Source organism: Caloenas nicobarica, chromosome 15, assembly GCF_036013445.1.
Source record: "Caloenas nicobarica isolate bCalNic1 chromosome 15, bCalNic1.hap1, whole genome shotgun sequence".
In the NCBI taxonomy this organism is placed as follows: Eukaryota; Metazoa; Chordata; class Aves; order Columbiformes; family Columbidae; genus Caloenas; species Caloenas nicobarica.
In genome coordinates, this window is record NC_088259.1 from 7,759,771 (window position 1) to 7,779,312 (window position 19,542).

The window sequence follows — 19,542 nt, forward strand, 5'->3', positions numbered from 1 at the left end:
GCTGACCTGAGTGTTATTTTTTTATCTTTTAATTTGATGTTCATTGTTTTTTTCCTACCTCGCTTTACAGAAAATTGTAACGTGATGGTTATTCAGAGCCTAGGGAAAGGAGTTGTCGGGATTAGCCAGAGATCTCTAGTCACCGTCATAACCCATCGCGCTCACCCTCTCCTCCTCAGAACATGGACTCGCGCTGCTGTCAGTTGTCACCTTTGTCCTGAGCCACGCCGGGACACTTGGTCACGGGCAGAGCTCCAGCATGCCCGAGCCTGTGACCCTCACACATGTCCTTCCACCCACTGGTCTCCGTCGTGTCGTAAGCGTGATTCAGCTCTCCCTGCTCGCCTGCCAGCTCTCTCTCATTAGCCCTTCCTCTGCGTCTGCCAGCCTCTCTCGCAGGCTGTTCTGCCTCCCCTGCATGCCACTCCACGTGTGTCCCTCACGTCACTGTCCCGCTTGCCAGCGCTCGGCTCCTGCCCTTTCTCCAGGTGAGTGGCTGTCCCTCGTCACCATCTGTCACAAGCTCTGAGTGCAGAAGTTAAGACATTCTCTTTTCCTCAGACTGTTGGCTCTTGACCCAAGCTGCTGCCCACCTTTTTTTGTGTGTGTGTGTTGGTGTATTTTTGCAGATCAGGAGCCCTTCCTGCCCTTTTCGCACAGACCACCTCTTGTTGTGTCCAAGGTGTGTTACTGTGCCAGGACCGGGCTTTACGTTCAGGTGTTGGAGCTGCAGCTCCGGGGATACTTTGTGCACGTGCTAGAACAGAACTAGAACAGCAGAATGATGTCTCATCCCCATGTGCATTCACCCCTTTTCCACAGAGGAGGAAAAGAAAGTCTGACAACATCAGGATTTGTAAAACTGTGCTTAAAGAAAAAAAATGAAATCATCAGCCAGAGTTTCACGTCACCTGTTGGTAGCATAAACCTTTCTGCTGTTCTTGGACTGTAGTGAAGCCCTGGGAAGTTGGATGAGTAGAAATGAGGATTTATCAGACTTGTGCTTCCCAAGCAAGTGTACAGGTCGAAGGATTAACTGTGCTCACCCCTCTTGTTCCCAAGGTGATAGTCTGGGGAAACTACGGGCGCATGGAGCGCAAGCACTTCATGGGAGTTGCCAGGGTCCTCCTGGAAGAACTGGATTTGTCAACTTTAGCGATCGGCTGGTACAAGCTCTTCCCGACCTCCTCGATGGTGGATCCCACGACGGGCCCGCTCCTGCGCCAGTCCTCCCAGCTTTCCCTGGAGAGCACAGTGGGACCCTGCTGTGACAGGTCTTAGTGAGTAAGGAAGGGGAACTGCTTTTGTTTTTTAAACATGCTGTCAAGGTTTTGTTTGCTGGAACTCTGACCTCAAGCGCAGTGCATGTTCAATCAGTTCTTGTGGAGCTGGAAGAGGAGGATAAACCAGTGACCTTAGACAGAAGATGAGGGGGGGGGCGCTGAGCCCTCTCCGTCCGAGGAGGAGGTGCCGTGGGGCATGAGTCCTAGTTGTCAAATTAGACATACACCTCTTGTTTCACTTCTCTCGCTGTCATTCTTGGACCCTTGTTTCAGATCAGTATTAACCTTGGAAAGTTGCAGTGTTTGAAAGAATTTGGGGGGAGTAAGAAAGTTTTTCTTAACTGTACATCTTAGAAATTTCTAATACAGTTTCTTTCACGAGGAAGTACCTGAAAAATTCAGAGGCCAATACCTGACCTAAAAAGAGCAGGAAGTTTAAGAGAGGAAGCATTGGGATTTTTTAAGGTCTCTCTTCTCAAAAGGAAGAAAAAGAAAGAAACCTGCAACTCTTTCTTTAGGATCAGTTCCCTATCAGTGAGTCACGTTAACTGTAACACTGTCATCGTTGTGTTTTCAAACCGTGCCAAATTACCAGCAAGTGTCTTTACTGCATTACTTGTCTAACACTGCTGATGAAGCATACTTGGTGGGAGAATAAGTAGCACCTACTTAGACCAGACAGTTTGAACAGAGTTTGAGTTTAGCAGGCTAATTAACTGCAAATTTTCTCAGAAAAAAAAAAAAAAAACACACAAAAAAACCAAACACACCACTAGAAGGAGGAGCCGAACATCAGACTTACAGCTTGAGAAATGTTTTGTATTGTCAGATACAACGTTCTGCAATTTACTGACTCCCTTGTTTGTTGCTCTGCATCCTTCAGTCACGATGCCTTTCATCTCCTGCTTTTCTCCCGTCTCCTTTGTGCTGGTACATATCTGCTGGAGATGCTGCCTGTGGACTGACCTGGAACAGGGCTGGTTTCTCCTGCCACAGGAGAGGAGATTGAGGTTTGTGGGGGTGCAGAAGAAAGAAACCCCAGTTTGTCGTCTGATAAGAAGGTGCTGGAGAGCACGTAACCTTCCTTGTGCAGAGAGAGGTGCTGTAGGCAGTCTCGGGAGTACATAAACTTTGTCGAGTGTCTTGCAAGAGGAGATGCAATCCCCAAAGTATGGAGAGGTGGTGGGTGAGGAATCTGAAGACGCAGTGGTCACAGCATGTGTATTTTGTTAATTGAAGTTTAGACGAATCCTGTAGATTAGGCCGGTAAAGCACATTCTCCGAGCTACAGCAGCTGCTGTTGGCAGAGCCTTGTGCTGGAGTAAGTGCACTAGAGCTTTCAGACAATTAAAATCGTATTACCCCAAATCACAGAGAATCTCCAAAGATTTTCTCTTGATTGACCTGTTTCGGTTAGGTTTTGTCTTGGTTCCTCCTGAGGATTTGACGACTGCTGTATCAGAATAAGCTTTTGGAGATGTTTTCCTTTGTGATTTAAAAGTGAAGGTCCCATGTGACGTTTAGGAATGAGCAGGTTCTTGACCTGTCGTAGAGGCATACTGAACATTTATTTCTGCATGTGGACCTCAGCTTTGTTAGAATAAAAGCATGAGTGTTGAGTGGATGGTGAAAGCAATTTCTTTTGGTCCTAGCTTGTCTGTGGCATTTCAAATTATTTTGAGATAAATTACAGGTTAGATGCAAAAATAATAGGCCTTACAATAATCTCTGTAAAAATTATATAATGTAGAGGAGAGGGAAAGAGGATAAGGGACATAGAATGAATAGTTTTTTGAGTCTTCAGTGGCAAAAGCCTCAACATTTCAGATAAATCTCATAATTTCCTTGATCAAATATGTCTCTGGCCTCTCACTAATTATTTTTTCTAATTGTATTAGACAATTTCTATATATTAGCTGAAGAAAGTTTGTTGCATGCTGATCAAACTATGTTGTGGCTCTCTTTTATTTTCCTTTTTTTTAAAAGCACATTTACTGTAATTCAAGTCAGCATCTTTTCCTCTTGGTATGTAGTGAGTACTAGGCAATATTGTACAATATGTGTATGAACTAGAATAGATTAGGTAGATTTAGTGGTTTGTAGCACTGGATCTTTTAATAACTATGTATTTAAAAGGACTGTGGGGAGCTCCGGGTCCATGCCAGACCTGGCAGCTGTAACGGAGCTTCTGTCTTAAGTTATGCTGAAAACTTTATATTGGCACTTAGTTTGGACATTATCTACCAGGAACAGACAGTTAATCACGGTTTTCCCATGTCCGGTAAGATGAATGCAACATTTTCGCAGGCTTTGGTGGGGAGTAGGAGACTATGTATGCCAAAAATATTTCCCCAGAACACTTTGTCTAATGACTGTTGAAGAGCTCGGTTCCTGTGCGCCCGGCGAGGGCCGCGTGTCTCCATATCTGACCCCTCCGAAAGCTCTGCAGGCTCCAAGACGATCGGTTTAGTTACAATAGGACCACTTAACACCGAGGACTATCATGCTAAAAGGTCACTGTCAGGTAAAAAGAAAAAAAAAAAAAAAAATTACAGTTCTACTCCTGTTATTTTTGTTAACGTCTCAGCTCCTGAAATCTGGAGGCAATTTTAACAGTCTGCTCCGTCCTGTTTTCTTCTGCATTTTTTGTGTAGTCTGGTGGTTCTCGCTTTTGTTTCTCCTCACTCCCAAGTCCCGTTTCTCCCCAGTAAGCCCACGCTGCAGCCCCTGCCCGCCCTGCACAGCCAAGTCCCGTCCACGGGCGCGTGGGGATGATCTTTTTTGTAAAGCGGACTCGCGGGACCCTCTGAGAGCGCCCACGGGCGCAGTGAGGCCAGGGGCATCGCACAGTTCCCTGGGGTCTAAATTCTTGGTTCACTCCTGCCTGCGATTCCTGCACTGACCACGGCGCATTATAGTTAAAAAAGAAGTCTAGTTGTCCATCCAAGGCAAATCTCAGGCCTGACATAGCTTATTTTTATAAAGCCTAACCTTTTTTTTTTCCCCAAAAAAATTTTGACTTGCCAGTTTGTAAGGGGATGCGGTATGACAGCTGGGATTACCAGTGTAGTCGTGTAAAAAGCAGCAGTTTGCTGGAGTGATGAGCAGCTGAAAACTCAGCTTTGGTGCCCTTTGCGAGTCCTGACTGAGTTTTTTTCCTGTGTCTGAGTCTGGCTGTTGGTTATAGTCAGCGAGGGGGAGAGAGGAGGAGCGGGAGACTTAAAAAAAAGAAAAAGTCTTCATAGTATTTTTAGTCTGAGCACAATGGTGAGGAATGAGACTGAGGAGAGAGAAACACCTGCCCAGCTCAGGGCTAATTCCCTGCTCATCGTGCATGAAATCATAGAATCGTTTAGGTTGGAAAAGACGTTCAAGGTTATCGAGTCCAACCGTTAACCTAACACTGCCAAGCCAAAATACCACATTTTAATAGTAATGGGAAGATCGCTTGCCAAAAAAACCCCCAAAATAATGGAGAGCTGGTCCCTAAATGTTACCTTGCATTACTATTGCCATGGAAAACAAAGAAATCCTCATGGTGGGAGCATCCCTGGGAGCAGAGCGATCTCTGCGCAGTGGGAATCTCTGCAGAGCAGAGCGAACCTGCTCACACCCGGCTTTGTGCTCTTTGTGCTCCGAGCAGAACGCGGCCGTGACCGTGTGTGTCCTGGCTCGTTCGGGCAAAAAAAAAAAAGCGATATTTTCCCAGTGTCCTGGCGTTGCTTTCCCTTTGTCCTGACACAGCTGGGATGCTGCAGAGCCGACACAAGGTCCTCACCCTGCGATGCAGCCCCCGGGTCCTGATCCCGCAGCCGAAGCCGCCTGGGCAGGCTGAGCATCCCTGTGCTGCGGGGCAGGGACGGGACCAGGGGACTTCATTGTTTAGCCAAGTACATCCCCACTTCTTGGCCGTGGATTCTTTCAAAAGGACGTTGCAGAATTATTTGCTTTGAATTAAAATATCTATTTATTGTTTCTAGCTACCAGGACCTTTATCAATGTACTGTTCTAAATTTGCAGGTCTTCTGGAGTATGAATATCACAAGTTCCTGTAAAGGAGCTATTTTTAAGATGTTGAGGCAGTTAACAGAATCTCAACCTAAGCGTGTTTAGTAATGTTTAGACAGCAAGAGAACTTTTTTATGAAACTCATTTTAAGTTAGTTTATTACATGCTGTTGGTAATATTTTAAAACAGGAAAAAATATTTTTCTTTAAAGACAAAACGATGTATGTTTTTTAACGGATAACATAATTTAGTGTTTTCAAAAATGTTTAATGTTCTTGGTATGAAGTTTACTCATTCTTTTGATTTCTATGTTCCTTGTTATATTTTATCAACTTTTTTCCAAAAGAAAAGAGGCATATGTAAATAAACACCAGAAAAGAGTCCTATAAGAAATTCTGTTCAAACTGGCCATAAAATTATTAGTAAGTATTTGTTATTGTTCACTAACTCTCAGATACTATTCAGGCCTTTGTTGAAAGAATCGATGTTGTATTTTCAAGATGAGAACTACTTAGCTAGTTTTGTCATAATCCTGTACTCTGTATAAAAATCTTTTTATAAAGAAAGTCTAATAGGCTAACAAGCAATAATATATTCCATTTGGTGTGCACAGATTGTGACTTGCGGGCTGTAGTACACATTGTTGATACAGTTTATAATTGTCTTCAATCTCAATGACATCACTTTTGAAAAAGATCCATATTAACTTTGATTGTAAAAAAAAAAAAACAAAAAAACAAAAACAAAACACCATAACCAAGACTGGGCTGTTGCCTTGTGAGATATATTCATCCTATAGACTTCTCTGTGAGTGTATGTGCCCACTGACGTGAAATCTCTCTTAGTTGAAGAATGAAACGGCTGTAGGTGACTTCATATTACAGAGGTAAAAAGTAGTTTCGATACAAACTTCACGACTGTTTCGATCTCCCTGGTTTTCTTAGGCTATCTAGTGTTTGTAACTCGATGAGAATGGTTCCCACTGCCACTGTAGCCCTGATAAAGCAAAAAAGCCTTTGCACCCCAGGGCCACACGAGTTCTGCCTGACAGCTGCCTGTTTTCCTCGAGATACCGGGGGCAAGCTAAGGGGAGGGTTTTTTTCAGAGCAGCAGATTGAGCTGCTCTTCTTTAAAGGCTTTGTGGGTTATTTTGTCCATTCCATAGATGGTATTTGTCCATTTTGTTAGAAAATTCCACCCAAGGCAGAGAGATTGCACCTTCGCAGAGGATCACGGGGGACTGATGTGTAAAACAGGAGCAGGCTGTTCCGTGCTGTTCTTTAGAAGTTAAATAATGCTGGGCTCGTCTAAAGATTTTTCCGAAGTGGCAGGATCAGGATATTGGATTTTAATTCAGCTCTGTCATTGATGCAGTGTGTAAAATAAAGCAGCTTCAAAGCAGCATCCCCGTTCATTGCCTGTGGATTTCTCGCAGCATTTCCCATAGGAAAAGTCTTCACATTGTTCTCGAGATTGAGAGTCTGCTGGCCATGTAGGCAGCAGGTCACTGGCCCAGTGATGCTGGGAGCCCCAGTCAATGATGAAATATTTTTTTTTTTTCTTTTTTTTTTTTTTGTGAAAAGCTTTGAGAATAAAAAGAGCCATGTAAACGCAAAGTGCTGTCTGTAGAGAAGTCCAGGACACAACACGTTGTAGCACCTTCAGTAATGCAAAGGGCATACTCGGACCTGGAGCAAGCATCTAAAATGAAATCGCAGCTGCCAAATTTGAGCCAAACATTTAGAAAAAAGGATGATCAAGTGAAAGGCTTTTCATGTTTTACCCCAGTGCACATGGGTGTCCGTACGTGTGTGTCTGTACAAATGTATACAGGCACAGGGCACACAGTAACGCTTTGGAAAATGCCGGGTTCCCTTGGGGAGGTGACATCTGGTTGTGCAATCGCTGTCCCAGTCCCTCGGATGAGCCCTTTGCTCAGGACGCAGCAGCCGCGGCCGTGGGACACTCATGAAACCCGGCGTGGCAGAGACCCAGAGCTGCCCTCCCGCGCCCTGCCCGGCTTTCCAGCCTGCGCCTGTGAGCACGGAATTCCTGAGGAGTTTGCCAGTGATTAGGTATTGTCAAAATGTGGCTAGCGAGTCTTAAACTCGGGCTGCCAGGCTCCTCTCTGCCCGGTGGCCAGCGTCCCGGTGCCCGAGCAGCCACACGTCCATCCCTTGCCCAGCCACTCGCCCACAACAGCAGCATCAGGCTTGTTCCCGGGGACCCTCAAGCTTTCCCCATGATGCGGCCACCCCCCTGCCCTCCCTTCCCTGCGGGAGCTGCTCTCATCCTGGTGGAGGAGAACAACTGGGGAGAGTTTCTTGTAGCATTTGGTTCTTTGCACTTTAGCGGCTGAGACTTGAGAAGGAGCCGGCACCAGCCCTTTACAGAGCACCAGCAAACAGAGGCTACGACCTAACGATTTCCCCTTCACGGCTTTCCAGTAGCTAAAATGGCAACCAAAGCTATGTTGTGAAACCCTGCTCTGCCGGGTCGGCAGGCAGCCTTTGCATTTGCACGGCACGCTGGGCACCTCGCGTGGGGCAAGGAAGGGGCTTTATCTGGCAGGGGCAGCACCGAGCTCTGCTCTCCAGGGCAGAAGCAACCCCAGGGAAGGATCAAGGCACGCCTTCTGCTGAAGCCATGCCCACAAGCTTTCCAGGAGCTACTTTTTGTTGTAGTTTGGGCACCACAGGTCAGGATAGCTGCCCTCCCAGGCTCTAGATCCCACTAAACACCAGCCTGGAATTTCAAATCCTGCAGCAGTTTTTTCTTTGGGGCTGTTGCTCCATACCCAGTGCTGCTCACTAGTCTCTGCTGTGGTGATTCCATCTCCTCAACCTGGAGCTGGTTTTGGCTTTGGAGCAGGAGTGAGGGTTGGGGAGTGAATCCAAGGCATGTTCCCCCAGCCCCGTGGCACTGGGCTCGCCTTCCCCCTGCGTTCTGCTCCCTGCGCCCGGTGGGAATGGCACCCTGGGGACACTGGGGTCCCCGAGACCCCTCACGCAGCACTGCCATGGCCTGACGCCCCCTGGGATGCCAGTGTCCTGCCTGTGTTTTGTGGCAGCCCTTAGTTCAGACCGCAGAGGGTCATTCTTTTCCCGTCCTTAGTAGGGACGAGGGGTCTCTGCCAGGGCTCGGCAGCTCACGCAGGCGTGAGGAGCCGTACGGAGCAGGCAGGGAGCTGCCCCTGTCCTGGCCGGGGAGAAGGGGAGCTCCCAGCGAGCTTTCCTCCAGGGTCTCTTTGCTTTCCGCTGCGCCCGCTGCTCCCTACGTGGGTTCTCCCCTCTCGATACGAGGCCTTATTCCAAGCCGAGGGGGCTGATGCTGCCCGCAGCATCTCTGCACCGCAGGCTGCATCCCGCGGGGAGCCGTGCCGCAGAGCTGGCCTCTGCCCGTCCCTGCTCGCCGCCCAGCCCAGTGCCGCTGCTCTGCCTTGTCCCCCCGCTGCCCAGGGGCCTGGCCACGGGAGGGAAATCCGCTTTCATGGGGTTCAGCCTTTTTACTTCATTAATTGCTCCGCAAAACCCCAATACCTTTGCAGGGGCACTACACAGTTGCTACTCCTCCTCCCTTTCCATAGGAGTGGGGGCGGCTGGTTTGCTCTTTTTGGGCTCTGTAACCCTCTCCAAAACTTTTTGGAGGTAATCTCCGTGGAGCTGGAGGGAGCACAGGCAATGGAGCTGGGCAGGCTGCTTGCCACCGTGGCGAGTGGCTCGCGAGGTGCGTGGGCTGCCTTGGGTGGAAGGTGGACGCCGTCCGGCATCGCTGGTGTGCCGCCGGCAGGAGAGGATTCTGCTGTACTTTTTTCCTGTCTGTAGGTTTTATTCAGACAATATGTAATGATTGAGTGATTTACAATTCAGTGTTAAGCTAATGAAAATGTTGATAATGGTGATAATAAAACCTTTTTTTTTTTTTTTTCCTGTGCTGTGTTGGAGGTTTTCTGTGGAGCGTCTCTGCCCTCTCTATTGCCACCACCATTATCTTCAATCTAAGATTTCAGCTGTCCCTTCCCTTCTCCTTGTGCCTACAGGGAATGAGAGGAGCTCAGCTGGCCCAGGCTCCCTCCTGGTGCTCTCTCTGAACCCACCCCAGCTTCAAACCTGCATTTCCCTGCACCATTTCCAAATGTCATTTGGCCGTGGGCACCTCCAGGCTTGCTCCCGGCTTGTGCTCTGCTCGCTGCCCCGGTCATAAAGCCCTGTGCTCCTGGCCTTTCGTGGTCAACACTGGCCATTAGAGGTTGATTTTGAAACCCTGGAGGTGAAGATGCTACTGGCCTAAAAAAATACCCCTGGCCTTGGCTGTTGGGAGTACCAGGAGTCAGGGTAGGTGCAGGGGGAGCCTGGGGACCCTTGGGGAAGGAGACCCATGGGTGTTCCTGGGTGTGCAGGTCCAGGATGGCCTCCAGCTGTGAGCCCTCGGGGAGCATTTGGGGGCTCTGGTTTGACTTCTGCTGCAGGGTCCACAGGAGGAGGTGACGGGAATGTGCAGGGCTCCTCGGGGAGCCACTGCAAGCCCTTTCCCCATGGAACTATGAGGGATTGCAGTGTCCCAGGTCACTGGGAGCTTCAGCCACCCACCCACTGCAGCTACAGCCCTGGCGGGGCAGCGGTGGAGGAAGGAGGAGGATGAGGAGGATGAGTTCTCCCGCCTGCGAGTGGCTGGGAGCTCAGGGCAGCCCAGCCCAGCACTGAGGGGTGAATGGCATCTCCTCACCAGCTTCCCAAAGCAGGATGGGGCTCTGGCCATCACTAAGCAACTAAATTGCCAAGCAGCAACAAACCCGAGCAGGTGCCCTGCTTTCTGTGCCATCAGCTCCTCGCCATCTCCATCCTCCACCCGAAACAGGCTCCACTGTGCAGTCATCGTGCCGCCAGCCCTGGTGCCTCTGCTGGGCTTTGCTTTTGCATCGTCAGGTACCAGGCTCTGCAGCGTGAGCAGGGAGCAACTGAGTGCTGGCAGCACGGCACTGAATCCAGAGGGAGAGCGAGAGGCTGGCTCAGCCTCCGGGTTCTGGTGGTTCTCCTGCGCCCAGCTCCAGACGAGGTGGGCTTCACCGCGGTGATGACACACGGGCTCTGACTCGTGCGGGAATTGGAGAGCTGCTTCCTTCCGTGAGAGTGGAAGGAGGGAGGTGCTGGCTCCATCCTGGCCGCTGCGAGGGTGTCCCAGGGTCAACATGGAAAGGGCGAGAGCGAGATGTCTGTCCCCTGCACGGCACTGATGGCAGGGGCACCACATCACACCCCTGGCTCAGTGAGGGTGTGGGGAGATGGGACATGGCAGCACAGGGGCTGAGCTGGTGGGATCAACATGGAAGAACATCACTGAGGACCTAAGAAGCCAATGAAAGTCTCATTTTTAACCCTGCTGCATACGCTCACAACTTGCTTTCTCCTCCCTCCCCCGCTTTCTATTTAACCCAAGCCTCACACAGCTGGCCCAGATTTGGGGCTGCTGGTGCAAAGCAATGCAGCTGCTGAGCACCTGGGGGAACTGCAGCCAGGGCTTTTTGGTGTTGGGAGGCTCTTCACAGCTTGTGGCTGAGCTCAGGCTCTGTCACTGTCCGTTCCCTGCCTGCACATGGGACGAGGGGACAGGCTGAGGCTGGGAAGTGCTGAGTGTCCTACATGAGTCCTGCTGCCCAGGGCAGGAAGGATGGATCTACCACAGCCACACTGCACCTCGAGCGTGGGTGTAAAGTCCTATCTCTGCCTCCAGTGCAGTGGAGAACCTGGCAGGGACCATCCCCCAGAACGGCAGGGGTGGGGACGCCCCCTCACCCACACAGGCAGCCCCGTCCTGCCAGCACCGCTCTGCTCTCCTGCCAGCGGCCCCGGCAGTCAGGGCTCCTGCCCGTCCCTGTACTTGCTCACTCGGGCATCACTTCTCTTGAAGCCCAAATCCCTGCCATTTCAGAGACTGGAAGAAGAAAGTCCTAATCGCAACAAGCCTGCACAGATTTGGGGTGACATCAAAGCCCAAAGCAACCTCCAGTGAAGCCCAAGCACAGGAAAGGTCAGAAACACAAGGGTCACCAACCAAGGAGGGTGGAGGAGCCCAGGGCATCCCTGTGTTGGGGCAAAGACACCATCCCATGATGGGCAACGAGACCCAGCTGCTTCCCAGCTCTGGGTCAGCCCTTCTGACCCCCTCCTCTCTCTGATGCCCAGACATCCCAGTGACTATCCACAGGGATAATGTCCCTGGATATAGACACTGCGCACACCCCCACGGCAGGGGAGCCAGCCCTGGTGTTCTCCTCCCCCGGCAGGGCTGGGGCTCAGACACATCCCTCTGCTCCCCCTTGTGACAAATAACCAACCATCACCAGCTGGATTCACCTTTTATTAAACTGCCTAGAACAAAAAAAGGGAGAGAGCAAAGCCTGCCCTGAGGCCTTCCCAGTGCTGGCGCTCTGCGTGCCTTCCCACCGGGAAAAGAGGATTTTCCTCCAGGAAAACACCTCGGAGGGTATTTAAATAGAACTAAGAGTGAAAATGTCTGTTTATGGAGGAAAAAATAAGTGAATCAGAGCTGCGACTGCCCTCAGAGCCCAGTCCTGCTTTCTTGCAGACAAGGGAAGATGGGCACAGGCCATGGTGGGGGGGACCAGCTGGGAACAGGCAGGGCTGTGCGGGTCCCGCATCGCACCCGGGGGCTCACACTGAGATGGGCTCACCCCATCCCTCATAACCCCAGCAGCAACCAGCACAAACCCAGGGGGTCATGGGGACTGGGGAAGATGAAGAGCAGACACGTTTGCTGGGCTGCCAGCTGGAGGAAAGGCAGTGCAGAAAAGGGTGATTTTAGCTAACGATCTCATCAGGGCCAAACCCTTTGCAGGTGGCAAAGCCTTTGTGGTTGAGCGAGGCTGTCCCTGGGGCTGTGTCCTTGGCACAGTCTGGGCTCATTGCAGAGGACTGTGGCTGGGCTGGAGGGGTTCAGCTTCCCTGCGAATGGGACATGATGTCCCACCAGCCAGCCCAGCCTGGAGGACCTGCCAGCAGTGAGGTAAGGTGTGCTGGTGGGTATGTAGGTGAGCGTGTGGACCTCCAGCTTCCAAAAATACAGAGCCAGCCACAAGCCTGAGTGCAGACCTGGAGGGCTGGTGTGGGAGACACAGTGCCATGAAGCTGTCCACACATGCCAAGCGGCAGGACTGTCCTCTCCTGCCCACCCACCAGCTGCAAACCTGCTGCATGGCACCGACTTACCTGCACCTGCTGCTAGGGGACAGCTTAAACATCTCCAGCCCTGCAGGGCTTGCTAACACGGGCTTTGCTTTTGATACGCTCTCAGCAAGTGCAATCCAGCCCATGTAGCAAGCAGCACAGGCTGGCAGTGGCCACAGCCAGGGTTAGGCAGGGCAGGAGGGCAGCAACGTCTTTTTGGGGGGGCAGGGAGGTGGGAAAGCAAACCTACAGCTTGCTGGACTTCACACCGGGGCAGCCTCTTGCCAGACCCAAATGCTTGAACCTACTTGGGAAAAGCAAAGAAAAACACAATGTCATCCAGTGCCTGCAAAAAGAAATGATTATTTCTCAACGGGGTTTAAAGGTTCCTGCTGGACCCTGCGTGGGGCTGGCTGCCAGCTGCATGGGGAGGGCAGGAGAAGAAATGAGAGCAGTAAGAGGGACCTGACATTTCTGTTCTTAATTTATCATCATACTAAGACTCGAGCACTGAGTACAGCTCAGCACATGCTCCTAGATGGATTTCCTCCGCAGCCGGGAGAGTTGCCGGCAGTGAGGGCTGCTGGATGATAAAGTGCTCCCCGGGGAAGAGCCGGTCTGACCCCGCGTGCTCAGGGAGACCTCGTCGATTTTGTAGGAAATGGAGTTGTAATACACGGGGTTGGTGTGGCAGCTCAGGGTCTCGGGGTGGGAGGGCACGGGGCTGCCGCACAGCTGAGGTCTGTAGCACAGGCATGTGCAGAAGGAGGGGACGGCGGCCGCCGAGTTGGCCGACTGGCGCCGCTGTCTCCCCGCGTCCTCGTGGACCAGCGGGATGAGGTTCATCTGGCTCGTCCTGTCCTCTACGGGCAGAAAAATTGCATTGCCGCTCCGGCTGTCCTCTTTCGGCTTGAGGTGGATGTTGTTGCGGGCTCTCCTCAGCGAGGCGCGCTCCTCAGCGTCCCGCCGCTCATCCTCCGAGTTCATGGTCAGGAACCGCAGCACCACCAGGTTGAGGAAGGCGCCGATGACGGTCAGGCCCACCAGGATGTACATGAAGCTGAAAGCCACGTACGGGGGCTTCTTTTGCAAAGCCTCGTTCTTCTGCAGAGCCACAAAGTCTCCAAAGCCAATAGTGGTCAAGGTTATGAAGCAGTAGTAATAGGCATGAAAGAAAGTCCAGCCCTCGAAGTAAGAGAAGGCTGCTGCGCCGATGCACAGGGTCCCCATGCAGGACAGAAAGCCGACGAGGACCATGTTCTCCATGGAGACATTGGTTGTCCTCATGCCCAGACACTTCTTGATCTTCTTGAGCAGAAGCCGCACAATGGTGTTCATGCGCTCGCCCAGGCTCTGGAACATGACCAGTGTCAGGGGGATGCCCAGGATGGCGTAGAACATGCAGAAAACTTTGCCAGCATCTGTGCCCGGGGCAGCGTGTCCATAGCCTGCGAATGAAAGAGGAAAGGCAGGCATCAAGCCCCGGCTGGGGTTTCCAGCAAAGCTGCCCTGGGACCAAGAGGAGCAGTAGGGGAATGGAGGAGAAAATGGAAAATGAAACACTAAGAGATCCGCAGGCAATTCTAATGGGGCAATGGGATGCCACATCCTTTGGGCTGATGGCACATTGCCGTATCGTGTGGGCAGAACCTCATTTGGCCTGCAAAGATAAAAGGTGCCCTCCTGACAGCCCCTGGGCTTGTATGAGGTTGTGAAGGCCAAGAGGAGCCCTAGAGCTCGACTGGGGTCTGCAAAGCTGCTGCAGTTCACGAGCAATTCAGAGGCATGGATGCTGTGCTGGTGCCAGGTCTGCGGGGAAACCTGGATCCCCACAGAGCGGGAGGACGAGGGCTCCGCGCGACACTGAGACCAGCAGTGCCAGGTCACTCTGCGCAGCCAGTTGTGTCCACCATCACCCTTGCAGGGCCATCGTCACGTCCTCCTGGCACCCATTCCTGTCCCCTGAGCCCTCCAGTGCCACGTGCATCTTTGACTCTCAGCTATATGATCGTTTACTGCATGGCGTGTTGGACAGGAGCTATAGGGTGCCTATGCTATAGGGCCAGTCCCCACAGGAGCAGCTAAGTCTGGGAGGACTCCTGCAGAGCAACTTCAGATGTACTCCAGTGTCACTAAGACTCAGACCTAAAACACTGCTGGATCATTGGGGAGGAGGGGCTGTGCTGTTTTAAATGCAGGGAAGGATTTATGTCACCACAGCCTTGTCAGACCTTGTCCCAGGGACAAGGAGCTCAGGCAGGACAAGGTTCTCCTTGAACACCCTCTGAGATTTAATTTCCCCACCTTGCTCCAAGTTTCAGAGCTGTGACTCAAGGACACACACAATTATGCCATGAGTCGTAATGAGGTATTCACCGCGATCTTCCGGACTTGAGTGATTCTGCACCCACCTCAATTATAGAGGCTTTACAGAAATTGGTGGCCTCTGACCTAAGTGGATGAGTAACTAACTCAGTGCAAGGGAGTCATGGAGCGTAGGGGGTAACAGCATCCAAGGGCACCAAGCCTTTCTTTTGAGTTCATATCAGAAACTGCCAGGGCTGGAAACTTCCTTCTGAAGGCACCTGCAGGACAGCGCCGGCTCCTTCCCATGCTGCTGCATGGCCTGTTGCAAACAGCTATTTATATTTTCACTTGTTCCAGGTAACCACATGACTTTTGCATCAAAATATGGGAGGAAACCATCCTTTTTTATTTCTCACTCTTGTTCAAAGCTGTGACCTGGCTTCACCTCTGCCTCTGCTGCCAGTGGATTTGCAGGACTCTTAGGGAAGCTGTGAACAGGCGGTGATGGGAGGACCAGAAGATGGGACAGGGCTGGGAGACTGAGGACAGCGTTATCCTCAACAGTGATGTGCTCCAAACTGCAAGCAGGCAGGAAGGGACCGGTTTCTAATTGCTCTGTCTGTTCATAAACCCATGCAATTAAAAATGATAAACTTAATGCCTGCGTGCCACATTTCACATAACACAGAGCAGACATGAGACTGCACTGGCAAAAAAAACCCCAGTCAGTTCCAAGCTTAATAACTGAGTGCAATTATGAGGTCTTAAGCTACAAGATAATACAATGACAGCAATGAGGAGGTAAATATAATGATCCAGAAGAGCAGTAAGTGGAAAAACAGTTGTTGTACCCTGAGAGACTGCTGAAAGAGCATATGACTGATGCTTTCAAAATGACAAAGGGAATTAGAAAGAGTAAACATAGCTACATTAACATTAAAACTGAGATTTGGAGCACAGCCCAACATAAAGAAATCAGACGTGCCAGCCTTTTAGAAATATGGCACCTGGGCTGAAATTATTGATCGCACGGGGTGTGTGATAAGCATAGCTATTGTTTGTCACAGTCAACAGACAAATAATGTAAATGAAGCTATAACCTGTCACAAGATGATGTAGATCTTCACCGAAGCCATTAATCTTCCCCTCCTGCTGGGGCCTGACACTAACTGTGCCCTGAACCCACTGCCGTTTGCTGGCCATGTGTGTTTCCAGCTGCACAAACACCACAGCGGAGCTCGTGGGGGCACACGGAGCCCCCCAGGACAGGGCCTGCAGGGTACCTGCCCCTCTGCCACCTCTTGTCCTCTGTTAACCCCGCACAGTTGATCCCACCAGCCCTTGTCCTGGGGGATGATGCTTTCAGCTACCAGACGTATTTCACCCATCCCAAGCCCCTCGGTAAGGCTAAGCCCTGTCCTACAGACGAGGAGGGGGCTGCTGGCTGTGGAAGGGCAGGATTCGGCCTCAGGGCTCCTGCCTCCAAACCGCGTCTGCTGATGGAAATCCCAGCAGGAGCAATGACATTAGCACAGGATCTCACGCCTGTCTACCCCATGGGATGCTCAGGGTGCATGGATTAATAGAAGTAGATTAATTAAACAATGTTAAACTCCCATGTGGCTAATCTCACCTAGAATTAAGGCAGTCTTCATTCAATTTAGATTCATTCTCTGGCAAAATAGAAGTGGGCAAACTGAGGCTGGGCTCTAGTATGTGTGTGTCTACACAGGCTTAGAGCAATTGATTCACCTCCAAGCTAATTCACACCCATCTCTCTGCAGGTTCTGCTCAGGCAGAGCGAGGTTCAGTGGCTGGTGGCTGTCTTGGCTCCCTGAAGCAGGTGTCATACAGCCAAACATCCTGAGTTTTGAGCTGACAAACGAGCCAACAGTTCTTGCCCAGCTATTCAGCCTGGCTTGCTGGCTACAACACTGCACAGAGGATGGATGTGGCTCCCACCTCTGCCCTCCTACACCCCACCAACTTCTGCAGCTGCCTGCCCCAAAGGCGCCTGCAGAAGCTCCGCGTGCTGCCGCCTCCCTGGGACAACGTGCAGGTCACATTTTCTGGTTCCAGCCATTGCAGCACCCCAGCATCCCCCAGAACGGGGTGTTCCCAGCCTGCCTGAATTACCTCCCCCACCACAGTGCACTGAGGTCCCACAGGGTCAACTCAGGGGGGTGGCCTGAAGAGATGTCCCAGCCTTGTGAGGGTGACATGCCTCTCCCACACAGGCAACTCACCCTGGGGCACCCAAAGGTGGTGGAGGTGTCGGAGGTTGTGGAGGTGCAGAGGATGCAGGGATGTAGGAGTGCAGGGATGTGAGGACAGAGGGGCACAGGACACAGACCGGGATTCCAGCACTCACCGATGGTGGTGATGACCGTGATGGCGAAGTAGAAGGAGCCGGCGAACTTCCACTGCCGCCCGGCGCGGTGCGGCTCGGCCTGCAGCACCAGCCGCTCCAGCTCCCGGTAGTCGTCGGCGGAGAAGCGGTACTTCCTCCGCAGCTCCCCGCGCTTCTGCTCCAGCAGCCGCTTGCGGCCGCTCTCCGCCTCCGACTCCAGCGCATCGAAGACGGCGGCGCCCACCAGCAGGTAGGAGAAGATGCAGAGGATGAGCGCGGCCGTGCGCAGGTTCTGCCGCTTCATGGCGAGGGGCGGCCGCGGCGCCTCAGCCTGGGCTCCGCATGGCTCCGCGCCCACCGCCCCCCGCGGGCCCCGCCGCGCATCCCCCGCGCCCGCCCGGCCCGGCCCCGCGCCCGCGCACCGCCCCCTGCGCGCCCGCGCAGCGCCCCCGCGCACCGCGCACCGCCTGCTCCGCGCACCGCCTGCTGCATGCACCGCGCACCGCCTGCTCCACGCACCGCCTGCTCCGCGCACCGCCGCCTAAGGGCACTGGGCACCAGCTCCTGCAGGCACCGGTACCGGTTCCCATTTGCAGCGAGCCCGGCTCCTGCATGCCCCGAGCCCACCGTGCCCGGCAGCCCCAGGCTGGAGGTGAGCGTTAGCAAGGCCACACTTCATCCCATGTGGGTGACATGAATAACAGTCCCTTTTCCCAGAGTTGCACCTGGCTGCGTGCGCCCAGGCTGGAGGGGTTTCTTGTGCCAGCGTCCTGGCTGAAGGCTGTGACCTGGGGCTGTGTGAGCTGACCCTGCTCCCGTAGCCTGCGGTGCCATCCCCTGCGGTGCCATCCCCTGAGGTGCCATCCCCTGCAGGCAGCCCTCAGCTCTAGAGGTGGGAGATGCCACTTCACACCCCAGCAGTGAGGAAACTGCTGTGGTGCGTGTTATCTTTGTTTTTTCCAGCCGTTTAGCAGAGCAGATGCTCTGGCCTGCGGTGTCCAGTGGTGTTTTAAGACAGCAGAAAGGAACAGAATAACCAGGTACAGTGTTTCTGCTGATTTCTCTGGCGTGTTGATCAGATGCCGCAGGCGCGGGGGGACGCAGGGCCCGCCAGCCCTGTGCTGGCGTGGGGGGCAGCCAGTGGAGCCTCTCCGTGCCGATGCACTGCGGACAGCCTGGGTCGGTTTTGAGGTGCAGGGATATTAGCTATGGGAGGAGGCAGAGCCCACAAAGTGAAGTCCCTGTTTCTCATTACTGGTTTCCTGAGCTTTTACCTAACCCTTATGTTTCACTTTTAAAAATAGAAAGGTGCTTCTCTGAGTTGCATGTTGCAGAAGACAGTTATCGCCTTCAAGAAATAAACTCCTCTTCTTTTGACTGGGAGTAAAACAAACAAGGCAAACAAACCAACAAGCAGGCTTATAGCTTCATCCCTCTGACTTCTCTTTCTGGAGAGGACAAGATTCTTGGGACTTTAGTTGCAGCAAAGGTTTGAATTGGACATAAGAAATTTTTTTAACTATAAAGACAGTAAAACACCAGAACAGATTGCTTGGGGAGATTGTGGCAGTTTTGTCACTGAATGAGTTTAAAAATAAGATAAGCAGATGTCTGAATGTCTGCTAAAAGTACTCTGGGTACAGCTGACACTCTCCTGGAGCAGAAGACAACTTGCTGCCCTCCTGGAGCCCCTTCTGGCCCTGTCCTCTGCATTTCCATGGCCAGCACGAGGTGCCCTTTCCCCCTGTAGTCATGAACTCTTTTTCACCCTGGACACTTGCCACTTCCCTCCTCCTTGCCAAGCCTCCGTGCCAGGACCATTAGTGAAAGTTGTTACTGAAGAAAAAATGCAGGCTCCGGCATCCATCACCAGCAGCACAAGCTGTCGGTGGGTCGCTGTTTGACATTGTAGCACTTCCAGCCTCTTAAATCATATGGCAAAGCCTCTGCTGGAGGAACGTGTCTGGTTTATGTTCTCCATGGGGATGTTTGCAGCCCTGCGAACAGGGCCTGGGGTGCTGTCAAACCTCCAGACCCAGAGCAATGTGGGTGCTGCCTGCTAGAGAAGAAACACTTCACCTGCTGCTGTCCAGCTGCTGATGATTTTTTCCACTGGTCAACAATGACAGCACACCTTGAAAACAGGACACGATGCTGCTAATTGAGCTCCTCTTGGTTCTGTTACAGAAGAAGGAGATCTCATGCTGATCGCATCACTGTGTGCTTGTCAGATATCTTTTAGGAGGGGTTCTGGGGCCTTCAGTGCCTTGCAGTCCAAATTCTGGGGTCTCCAGGTATTATCTGGAGCCTTAAGCAGATGCTGTAGCATGTTGTTCAAAGCCAGCTGCTCCATGCGGGCATTGGACCAACACGTCAGTGCAGGTTCAAAACCCTGAGAGATGCTCTCCAG

At 52.1% G+C, this 19,542-nt stretch overlaps 2 protein-coding genes across 3 annotated transcripts in view; one reads left to right on the top strand and one right to left on the bottom strand.

Annotated features, from left to right (window-relative positions):
• The window catches only part of RIMS4 (regulating synaptic membrane exocytosis 4), a 57,308-nt gene extending 48,123 nt beyond the window's left edge, over positions 1 to 9,185 (top strand). For both annotated transcript variants that reach the window (XM_065645589.1, XM_065645588.1), the window contains one exon: positions 1,063 to 9,185. In XM_065645589.1, coding sequence (XP_065501661.1) covers positions 1,063 to 1,281 — 219 coding nt within the window. In that variant the 3' untranslated portion in view covers positions 1,282 to 9,185. The remainder of the gene's footprint in view (positions 1 to 1,062) is intronic.
• A 3,489-nt stretch (positions 9,186 to 12,674) lies between these two features.
• Positions 12,675 to 17,445, bottom strand: KCNK15 (potassium two pore domain channel subfamily K member 15). Its single transcript, XM_065645821.1, has 2 exons — positions 17,154 to 17,445; positions 12,675 to 13,923 (listed from the first exon to the last, which is right to left on the bottom strand). Exons 1-2 carry the CDS (start codon positions 17,434 to 17,436, stop codon positions 13,010 to 13,012), a joined length of 1,197 nt encoding a protein of 398 aa, XP_065501893.1. The 5' UTR covers positions 17,437 to 17,445; the 3' UTR covers positions 12,675 to 13,009.
• Positions 17,446 to 19,542: the final 2,097 nt, after the last annotated feature.